General features: G+C 42.1%; 1 protein-coding gene across 1 annotated transcript; it reads left to right on the top strand.

Annotated features, from left to right (window-relative positions):
* Positions 1-704: 704 nt before the first annotated feature.
* Positions 705-1,601, top strand: LOC104980601 (olfactory receptor 478). The gene has a single exon (XM_010829371.1). The coding sequence runs from the start codon at positions 705-707 to the stop codon at positions 1,599-1,601; it is 897 nt and encodes a 298-aa protein (XP_010827673.1).
* The last annotated feature ends 9,717 nt before the right edge of the window (positions 1,602-11,318 follow it).

Here is an 11,318-nt window from a genome sequence, read left to right as displayed (position 1 = left end):
AATTGTAAACTTTGTAATTAACTAGGTATCTCATTTATACTTTACCTTTCTGAAAGTAGGAAAGTAATTTGCTATCCACCCATATCCAAGAGACTTGACTTCATCGTAAGTATTCTCTAATTTCATTTATAGTGTACTATATAGTTACTGAAGGAATGGACTGGATTCAAACTACCAAGATGAGAGTCAAATCTTGATTTTACCACTTGCTGTGCAAACTTAGCTGTTATATTGCTAAAGTCAGTTTCATCATCTATACATGAGATAAAAATACATATTATTTTATATAAATTAAAATAGAACTATATAGAAAATTATTAACCCAAGCCCTGACATTTAGTAAATATTCAATAAATGTTAACTATTATATAAAAAGAAAAAGATACACATTATTTGAAGCAGGTTTTCCAGTGTTACTACTGAAAACAATGTTTAGCGTATAGAATATTCATTATATAAATAAATAAACTTTTCTACTCTAAAATTTATATAAAGATAAAAGAATATACTTTTTTTACTCTAAGGTAAAAAAATTCGTCCAAAACCATCTTGAAAATAATTTATTTCGATAATAACCTCTGTGTATTAAGAACAAGGAAACCATCCAGTTAAAAATGTCTTTAATGTAATGTTTCATCGCAGGTTCATTACAATAGGAGCTACCTTTTCTCACGGATTCCCTGGGGCATGGGAACAGTACTGCAATGACAGGGTTCATGTTACTGGGCTTAACAAATGATCCAGTCCTTCGAATCATCCTCTTCATGATCATCCTCTGTATCTACCTGGTGACCATATGTGGGAATCTCAGCACAATCATTCTTATCAGAATCTCTTCTCAGCTCCATCATCCCATGTATTTTTTTTTGAGCCACTTGGCCTTTGCTGACATAGGCTATTCATCTTCTGTTACACCCAATATGCTTGTAAACTTCCTGGTGGAGACAAATACCATCTCCTATCCTGGATGTGCAGTCCAGCTTGGTTCCGTTGTTTTCTTTGGGTCATCTGAGTGCTTCCTTTTGGCTGCCATGGCATATGATCGCTTCGTGGCAATTTGCAGCCCGCTACTATATTCTACCAAAATGTCCACACAAGTTTATGTTCAGTTACTCACAGTGGCTTATGTAGCTGGTTTTCTCAATGCTTGCTCTGTTACTATTTGCTTCTATTTTTTACTTTTCTGTGGACCAAATCAAATCAATCATTTTTTCTGTGATTTTGCTCCTTTGGTGGAACTCTCCTGTTCTGACATCAGTATCCCTGCAGCTGTCCCCTCATTTACGGCTGGCTCCATCGTTGTGTTCACAGTGACTGTCATAGCTGTATCCTACACCTACATCCTCATCACCGTCCTGAGGATGCACTCCACCAAAGGGCGCCACAAAGCCTTCTCCACCTGCACGTCCCACCTCATAGCAGTCACTCTGTTCTATGGGACCATCACGTTCATTTACGTGATGCCCAAGTCCAGCTACTCAACTGACCAGAACAAGGTGGTGTCTGTGTTCTACATGGTGGTGATCCCCATGTTGAACCCCCTCATCTACAGCCTCAGGAACGATGAGATTAAGGGGGCTCTGAAGAGAGAGCTTTGTTAAAAAACTTCTCACTTCCTGCTCTGTGCATCCATCCTCCTAAGTTTTTTAATCATTCTTAGGATCATTACTCTGAACTCTTTTTTGGGTAGATTGCCTGTCTTCACTGGAGAAGGCAATGGCAACCCATTCCAGTACTCTTGCCTGGGAAATCCCATGGACGGAGGAGCCTGGTAGGCTGCAGTCCATGGGTCACGAAGAGTCTGACACGACTGAGTGACTTCACTTTCACTTTTCACTTTCATGCATTGGAGAAGGAAATGGCAACCCACTCCAGTGTTCTTGCCTGGAGAATCCCAGGGACGGGGGAGCCTGGTGGGCTGCCGTCTATGGGGTCGCACAGAGTTGGACACGACTGAAGCGACTTAGCAGCAGCAGCAGCCTATTTTCACATCACTTCTTCTGCAGTTTTATCTTGTTTTTTCATCTGAAACATATTCCTCTGCTGCCTTATTTTAAGCTGCTATTTATGTTTTTATATCTGTAGTGCGTGTGTGTATGCTAAGTTCCTTCAGTCGTGTCTGACTCTATGCAACCCTGTAGACTATAGTCTGCCAGGCTTGTCTGTCCATGGGATTTTCCCATGGGACTGGAGTGGGTTGTCATGCCCTCCTCCAGGGGATCTTCCCTACTCAGGGGTCGAACCCATGTCTCTTAGGTCTTCTTCATTGGCAGGCAGGTTCTTTATTACTAGTGCGTCCTGGGAAGCGCATATCTGTGGTTGAACCTTGGAGAACTGGCCCTCTGTAGGAGGCATCCTACACATCCCAGCAGTGCATGCTCCTCTCATTCCCCAAGCTATATGCTCTAGGAATCCCCCTAAGAGGGTTGCGTGAGTCCTTCTGTTGTGGTGGGCTGACTATGCCAATAGTCTGGTTGGCTGCCAGGTTCAGCCTTGTATGGAGGCTGCTGGCTGCTGTTTAGCAGGATCTGGTCATGAGATGGCTGGCTGTGGAACCCTATGGGGCCCCAGGGCTAGCAGTGGCTCACTGGTGGGTGGATCCAGGGTCCTGAAGACTCTGGGACTGTTGTCCACCCACTGGGAGGTGAAACCAGGCCCTGGGTTAGTGCTGGTCTACTGGCAGCCACACTCCAGGGTCCAGGGGTCCTGGATCTGATTTCAAATCATTGGTAGGGGGATTTGGGGGTCCTGAAGTTTGCATTGGTCAGCTAATGAGCAGGGCCATGGCCTAGCTTGTCTCAGGTTAGGATCTGGTCTACATTCTCATGTCTGTATCCATGGGTGAGGCTAGTCTAGGGGCTTATGCGGACTTTCTTGTGGGAGGGGCTAGTGGTGAGTGGAGCTATGTCCTGGGCTGCATCTAGAGGCAGCTGTGGGCTCTTTAGTCTTTAAGCAGCCTGTCTGGAGAAGGCTGGGGCTGTGTCTCCACCCAGCTAGCTGCTTGAACTCAGGTGTCTCAGCACCTGTAGGCTGTTGGGCTAATGAGCTGGAGGAAAATTTCCAAGATGGCGCTCGCCAGCATCAGCCACTACCAGCACCAGCATCTACATGATAGCGTCTGCTCCCAGGAGAGGCTGCTGCCAGTGTCTTTGTCCCCAGAGTGAGCCATAGCTGCCTCCACCGCCTCCAGGAGACTCTCCAGGATCTGCAGGTAGGTCTGGTCCAGGCTCTTACAATTACTGCTCTTGCCTGGAGTCCTGTGGAATTTTGTGGGCACCCTGAGAAGAGTCTCTGTTTCCCTAGCTCTGAGGGGCTCCTGAAATTAAACCCTGTTGACCTTCAAAACCAAATGCTCTGGGGGCTCATCTTCCTGGTGCTGGACCCCTAGGCTGGGGCTCAGAATTCTCGCTCCTGTGGAAGAACCTCTGCAATATAATTATTCTCCAGTTTGTGGGTCATTGCTCAGCTTGGGGGGTGATGGTGTTTGGTTATATTTTGAATCTGCCCTTTTTACCTATTTTGGTGATTTCTTTATATTGATACATTTAGTTGTAGAAGATCTTCTCTGGTAAGTTCTAGTCTTTTTCACTGATGGCTGTTGTGCAGATAGTTGTGATTTTGGTGTGCTCCTGAGATGGAAGTGAGCTCAGGGTCCTTTTACTTTGCTGTCCTGGCAGCTCTCCCTAAGGTTGAAATGACCTTTGAAGTCATCTTTTCCTGTGTGATGAAGACTGCTTTGTTTTCCTTTGTGCTTAGCCTCTCTTCACTTACTTATAGTCCAGAGACCTTGTACCTAGCACCTCAGACCACAGTTTCTGCTGTGCTGACAACTCAGCTTGAGGGTGAAGAGAGAGCTTGCTAGAAATGTGTGTTCTTAATTTGTTTCTTTTTTTTTTAGTATTTGATATAATGATGTACCATAAAATAATAATGAAAGGACAAAGAGTGTCTCTGGTCAAAACATATTGGTCTATATGTTATTAGCTAATGTGAAGGCTCTTAGTAAAGGTCGGGGCTAGATTTTTCCCATATCAGAGAGTAAACTAGAGGCCCTTAAATAAACTGAAATTTAATTCTTAATTAGTAACCCAAACTGGTTAACATGAAAAAATAATCCTTTGAAAATTCTTTAAAGTTTTATTCATATTTTTTCAAAAGTTGTATTCTGGTACAAGTCAAGGAAAGCTATTGGACTGTCAAAACTTTAAGACTGGGTCCATTTCAAAAGTAGCTTGTCCTGGAATGAGTATGAAAGTTATAGTTATGACTGAGTATATTCTGAGAGGAGACAACCAAGTGGAGCCAGACAGTGAAATTATTAGAGACATTCTTTTTGCATGGATATCTGTTGGAGATGGTGTTTTTGGACCCCCCCCCCCAAAATCTGTTCTGTGTTCTTAGGTCTGACTCCAGCCTAGTTATAGGAGACTTCATAAAGAACAGAGTAGATGCTCCTGACCAAACCTGCTGTGAATTCTGCCAGGTCAAAAACAGGTGATTTCTTCGTGGAAATAAGCAGGGTTCCTGAATTCCTAGGGAGTGATAAACAAGCTCTTTAAGTGACTTGTTTGTGGTCAAATGCACAGCCTAATTTTATGTGTCAATTTGGCTCGGCTACAGTGACCAGTTGTTTGGTCAAACATGAGTCTAGATATTGCTGGGAAGGTAATTTTTAGGTGTGACTAACATTTAGACTTTGAATAAAGCAGATTACTGTCCAAAATGTGGGTGGCCCTCATCCAATCAGTCGAAAACCTTAGGAGAAAAAACTTAAGTCCTCTTAAAAAGAGGGATACTGTCTCCAGGCTGCCTCTGGATTCAAGACTGTGACATCAACTCTTTCTGGAATTTCCAGTTTCCTGGACTGTCCCTTGCATTTTGGAATTGTCAGCTCTCATAAATGTGTGAGCCAGTTCCTTTAAAACCACCACCATCACAGTGGCTCTGTTTTCTCTGGATAATCCCAGCTAATAGAACTCTAACCATCTCTCCTTTCCCCTCTCTTATTGTCTTACTACTCATTCTCCATATTCCAACCATGGCATAAATCTAACAGATTAATTCCTTTGTTAATATCCCCCAAAGACTTTAAGTAAAGGCAACAATTCTTAACATGTCTTACGAAGTCCTGAATGTGGCCCCTGTTACACTTCTCTCTCAACACTCTTCCTGCACTCCCCAGACTCTCAGACTCTATGTATTATTGATCTTCTTTTAAAAACCATAAATATATCCACATTCTTTGCCACCATAGGACCCTCTCATGTGCAGTAACTCTACTTGAATGCATTTTCCCCCTCACCTGGGTAACATCTACTTAGGCTATCCATACCCACTTAAATGTTTTCCATCCTCCTGGAAACCTTCCTCAGGCTTCAGACCAAATTAAATACACCTGTTACCCCTCTGAAGCACCCTGCATATTTTTAAGAATACTCGGTGCACTTGCAGCTACAGACTCAGTATTTGTTTTCTCCAAAATGCTGGACTCTTCATACCGACACCTTTAATGTCTTGCTTTTCCTCTGTGTCTGTTTTTACATGATTTCTGGAACATAGTAAGCATCAATGTATATTTAAAATGCATGAATAAAACATTAATAAATGAATGGATGAATGAAGTTTTTGCCCTAACATGAACCACTGACTTGGCAGCCTTTGAATCAATTGAATGTCAGCCTGATTCAAATTGACTGAATGTTTGTGTCAGATCCTGCTACACCTATAATAGGCCTTTACACAAACCCATGCGCACCACAATTACACCACTGCCTTGACCCTGTTTAACTCAGATTGGTAACTATCATTTCAGCCTGTCTTAGTAAAAGCTATGTAATCACTCTGCTGAGTAGTGTCTCCCTTTTGTCTTGGCATGGTTGGAGACACAGAGGAGAGTTAGAATTTGTACAAGGCAAATGTTAGCGTAGCAGTAGCAAGAGTGTTAGCAAAGGAGCTAACAATAGGAGATTGTTCATTACCTTCCAGTTACAGTTCTTAGTAATTTACAAGTAGTGACCCAATTAATCCTCAGAATAACCCCAAAAGGTGTTTTTTAATTCATCCTTTTTAGAAGCTGTAACTGAGACACATAAAGGTTAAGCAAAATTTCAGGGTTACAAATATCCTCTTAATATTCTGATTTCTTTTAAGGTACATACTTTCTGTAGTCAGGCAGAATGAGGGGCTCTTTGAAAAATACTTCACCACTAGAGGGACTTTCATTTGTGACACATTTCATTTCTTTCTGTTCAAAGTATGCAGACTTCTACATCTGGATATGTCAGGTGAACTTGTATTAGACCAAATTTCTGTCACAAAATCAATAAGAAGCTAGAAAAATATTGTTAAATGTTTGAAGGCATAAACTTCCCATTTCATAGAAGATGAAGTTGCTCTATACCCCTTAGGTTCTCCCTCTTATTAAAAACATCCCTAGATAAAACAACAAACAAACTTAGGAAGATCATAAAGAAGATGGAGAAGGAGGCAGACTCCTAGGGACTTTACACCCGAGGAAATCCCATAGGCCTGAGTCCCTGTGTTTTCCTATTGCTTGCATACATCCTGGACAGGATGCTGCACAAGCCTCCAACCCAGAACCACAAAAAGACAAAAAGTGTTCAAAGATAAGTCTGTTCCTGCTAGCCAAGGAACTGGGAAAAGGGTGACCTAACAGAATAGAAAACCTTTTGGCAATACCTGCCCTACTGTAGACAAGTGAGAGGAAAACCATACCTGTCTCCTACCTGCAGGATTCACCGGGGTCAAGTAGGGAGCTATTTTTTACCCGCCTCCCCAACCTTTGATTTGTCTGCTGGGGTATTGTCATGGGGATCCAACAGGGAAATGAACCTCCCCTGGTCATCTGGCAGCAGTGAAAGAATGTGAGGGGGTACTAGTTGGTACTCTACTTCCCTATAATGATGACCCTACCCTTGTAAGTGAGGGCCGAATGGGGATCTGAGTTCCACCACTACCTTCAACAACAGAGCAGTGTGAACCAGCTCTCCACATCCTCCCTTCCCTAGATGCAGGGAGTCCAGCGAGGAACTGACCTTACTTGGAAGAGAGGAGATGTGCAAGGCAGGGGGTGTTACCCTATAATGGGGAAGGAGACAACAGGGCAGTGGGAAAAGCTGAGCTTGTCTCTCACTCAACTGCCAGGAGGCAGTGGGGTCAGCACTCCATTTTTGGCCACATCTGTGTGCTCAGCAGGAAGCTGAAGTCACACACACATACCCACACCCTAGTAGTTGCTGTGATGGGGGACATCCTTCTATAAAAAGACTGAATCTGATCCAGAGCCTCTTAATATGATATCCTAAATGTCTCTGTTACAATAAAAGTCACTGTCATACCAAGAACTAGAAAAATCACAGTTGGATGAGGAAAGGCAATGTATGCCTACATCAAAATGAAAAAGATGCTGAAATTATCTGACAAGGATTTCAAGGCGGCAGTAAACAAAGCTTCAACAAGCAATCATTGAAATTCTATTTCTTTGTTTAAAACATTTCAAAAAAGAAATAAAATTATAAAATATAACCAAGGGAAATTTCTAGATCTGAAAAACATAATCACTAAAGTTAAAAGGAAACAATGGGATTAAGCAGAAGTGTCAGTACTGTATATGCCATCTGCATATCTTCACAGACTGAGTCACTGCCCTGGGCCTCAAATAGACAAAGCCAGCAAATCCATAGTGTGTGCACACCACAGTGAGAAGCAAGTTGAGAAGGCCTTATACCTCCCCTTGGCAGAAGGCATCTTCATGACTATGAACCCAATGAAGACATAGGAAATCATAATTAAAATAAAGCTGCCCACCAACACAAAGTCAGCATAAAAGTAGCCATTTCACGAGAGAGTATAGTCACAAGCAAGGCAGACCATAGCCAAGACATCGCAAAAGAAGTGCAGGATGGTGTTGGAGTCACAGAAAGACAAGTTGAATACAATGGTTATGATGCACACAGAAACCAGGAACCTAACCACTACCCAGTCTGCCAACATCAGTTGAAAGTAGATCTTACTGGTCATGAGGATGGAGTAGTGGAATGGGTTGTAAATAGCAGTGTACCAGTCATAGGCACGGCAGCCATGATGAAGCAGTTATTGCCGGACAGGAAGAACATCTGTGTGGCACACTCAGGAAGGGAAATGGACTTGCTGTCTGATAGCAAGCCCACCATGTAGGGGATGATTACCGTAGTGATACAGGTTTCTTTAAAATTTTTTTTTAACTGGAGGGTAATTACTTTGCAATATTGTGCAACCATACAGCAACAGGAATTGCCATAGGTATACATGTGTCCCCTCCCTCTTGATCCCCCCTCCTGGCTCCCTCCCCACTCCATCCCTCTAGGTTGTCACAGAGCGCCGATTTTGGGCTCCCTGCATCATACATCACACTCCCACTGGCTATTTTATACATGGTAATGTATATGTTTCAATGCTATTCTCTCACCCCCCTCTCCTTCCCCTACTGTGTCCAAAAGCCCATCCTTTATGTCTGTGTAAAGATCCTTTCCTGCCCTGCACACAGGATCATCAGTACTATCTTTATAGATTCCATTGCTACTGCTACTGCTAAGTCGATTCAGTTGTGTCCGACTCTGTGCGACTCCATAGACTCCAGTCCACCAGGCTCCCCTGTCCCTGGGATTCTCCAGGCAAGAACACTGGAGTGGGTTGCCATTTCCTTCTCCAATGCATGAAAGTGAAAAGTGGAAGTGAAGTCGCTCAGTCGTATCCGACTCTTAGGGACCCCATGGACTGCAGCCTACCAGGTTCCTCCATCCATGGGATTTTCCAGGCAAGAGTACTGGAGTGGGGTGCCATTGCCTTCTCCAATAGATTCCATATATACGCTTTAATATATAATATCTGTCTTTTGCTCTGACTTACTTTATTCTGTATAAGCTCTAGGTTCATCCACCTCATTAGAATCGGCTCAAATGCATTATTTTTTGTAGCTGAGTAATATTCCATTGTGTATATGTAAGTGGTACAGGTTTCTGAAAATAAGAGACCACAGAGGAAAAAATACATGGGGGTTTAAAGGTTGTGATTGAGCTTTATGGCCACCATTATGGATGCATTTGTGGCTAGGATGGTCATATGGGAGAAGAAAGTCATCACAAAGAGGAGATTTTGCATGTCTGAGAAACTGGAAGATCCCCACAGAAGGAATGTGCTCAGTGTGGTATGATCACCCATCCTCCTGGTGCACACAGCAACTTTCCTCTAAAGTTACAGGATTATTGAGATGAAGACTCTGAGATGAATAGAAACTATCCTGTATACCAACGTCACCTAGACTTTAATCAAGGGGAGGGACCTGAGCTTCAGGGCACCTCTTCGTGGGAGAGTCTGAGAATGTGATGCTAAATGCAGTTGACTGAAGTCAAGTTCAGGAATTAGAGTAGTGAGACTGGTTCTAGTGTGGGAATCTGCATAAATAACACAGAGTGAGCCCAAATGTCTTCTTGGATTATACTCACAAAAGCATTCTTCTCTCTCTTTTCCAAAATGGATCTGCATGTAAGAGGGAAATATAATAAAATTGCTTTGTTCTCACCCACAGGATTTTGTAATGCTACATTTTGCAAATGCTCTGTCAGATAGAATGGTAACCTGGCACTCAGGAGTGCTTCATAAACTATTGACTGAAAGAATAATTCAAGCAATTAAATCACTTATAATATAACTTAAAAAAATTAGGGAGATAAGTGAAAATTTTCCAAAATAACTTTGAGTTTTCCTTCAATGAAATCCTCTCCCATCAGTTTCACCATGCAGTGACTCTGAAAGTAATGATTGTGACAATGACCTGACCACATAAATGAATTTAACATATTGTGACTTCTACTGGGCTTCCATTCATGGTAATATTTAAAACTTGATATATATTTAAAATATCATTAGTTCTTAATATATATCAAATACATATCAATAACTTTAAGTTCTTAATAATTTCTAATTGAAGGTTTTTTCCAGATTCCTAATACAATATTGGAGAAGGCAATGGCAACCCACTCCTGTACTCTTGCCTAGAAAATCCCATGGATGGAGGAGCCTGGTGGGCTGCAGTCCATGGGGTTGCTAAGAGTCGGATGCCACTGAGCAACTTCACTTTCACTTTTCACTTTCATGCACTGGAGAAGGAAATGGCAACCCACTCCAGTGTTCTTGCCTGGAGAATCCCAGGGACGGCAGAGCCTGGTGGGCTGCCGTCTATGGGGTCTCACAGAGTCGGACATGACTGAAGAGACTTAGCAGCAGCAGCAGCAATACAATATTAATGGACTAGCTTGGAGTCAAAATGATTTTGAAGGTAATGTCCCAGAGTGGTGTATTCTGGTCATAATGTTCTCTTCAAATTTTGGCTTTTTAAGCAAAATCTCCAGGACATTTTCTAGCAAAGTGGTTTGCTTTGAAGTGCAGACCTGAATGGAATAAACTCAAATTCCTCAGATCAATTTTGTAAATAATATTTCTATTTCAATTTTTCATTAAACATTTACTCTCACAAGAGGTGAAGACAGACATAAAAACACTCTGTAGAATTTTGATTTTAACTTCAGTCATTGTTGAAGGGGAAGGGGAGGGGAAAAAAGGGAGGAATCAGTGGTGGAAAATGAAGGAGTGTGCAAGAGAAATAGAGAAACCACCAACTGGAAATTATTCTATAAAACTAACACATTTGAAGAGTTACTTTTTTTTTTTTTTTTTTTTTTTTGCACTGTAGCTATGGGCAAAGAACAGGTAACCAGCACCCACTTAATATCCATAATATGTCAGACAATATGCTGGGGCTAGACAGAGCTCCCTGACATAGTCCTCACAAGTCTGGGAGCTTAGAATTTCTATTTTGATTTTATAAACATAAAATGAGTTTTAGAGTGGTTAAGTGATTATGGAAGTTGTGAATTTATTCAACACATATTGACTACATGCTTATGATGGGCCAGAATTTACACACATGAAACACAAAATGTAACCAAACACGTAGGATCTCTATGATGAAAAAATGAATGGCTACTTTGGTTTGTGGAGTCAGGGAAGCCCTTGAGAGCATTAACCGCATGGTTCACAACCAATTCAAACACCCGAAGGTGGGAAACTCATCTACCCAAGCAATCTTTCTAGACCCAAATGGCTTGTCTCTGAGACCCTTCCAGTCTCCTCTGAAGGTTTTTGTCTATTTACCTCCAAAGGAAACATTTTTCCTTCATTGCTTTAACTATCACTTACCTTGTACGACTCTCTAATTCTCACTTCTGCCATATAGGAAGCTTCCATTTCCTTTGACACAT

Source organism: Bison bison, unplaced genomic scaffold (assembly GCF_000754665.1).
Source record: "Bison bison bison isolate TAMUID 2011002044 unplaced genomic scaffold, Bison_UMD1.0 scf7180017864503, whole genome shotgun sequence".
Classification (NCBI taxonomy): domain Eukaryota; kingdom Metazoa; phylum Chordata; class Mammalia; order Artiodactyla; family Bovidae; genus Bison; species Bison bison.
This window is presented reverse-complemented; position numbering and strand designations above follow the sequence as displayed.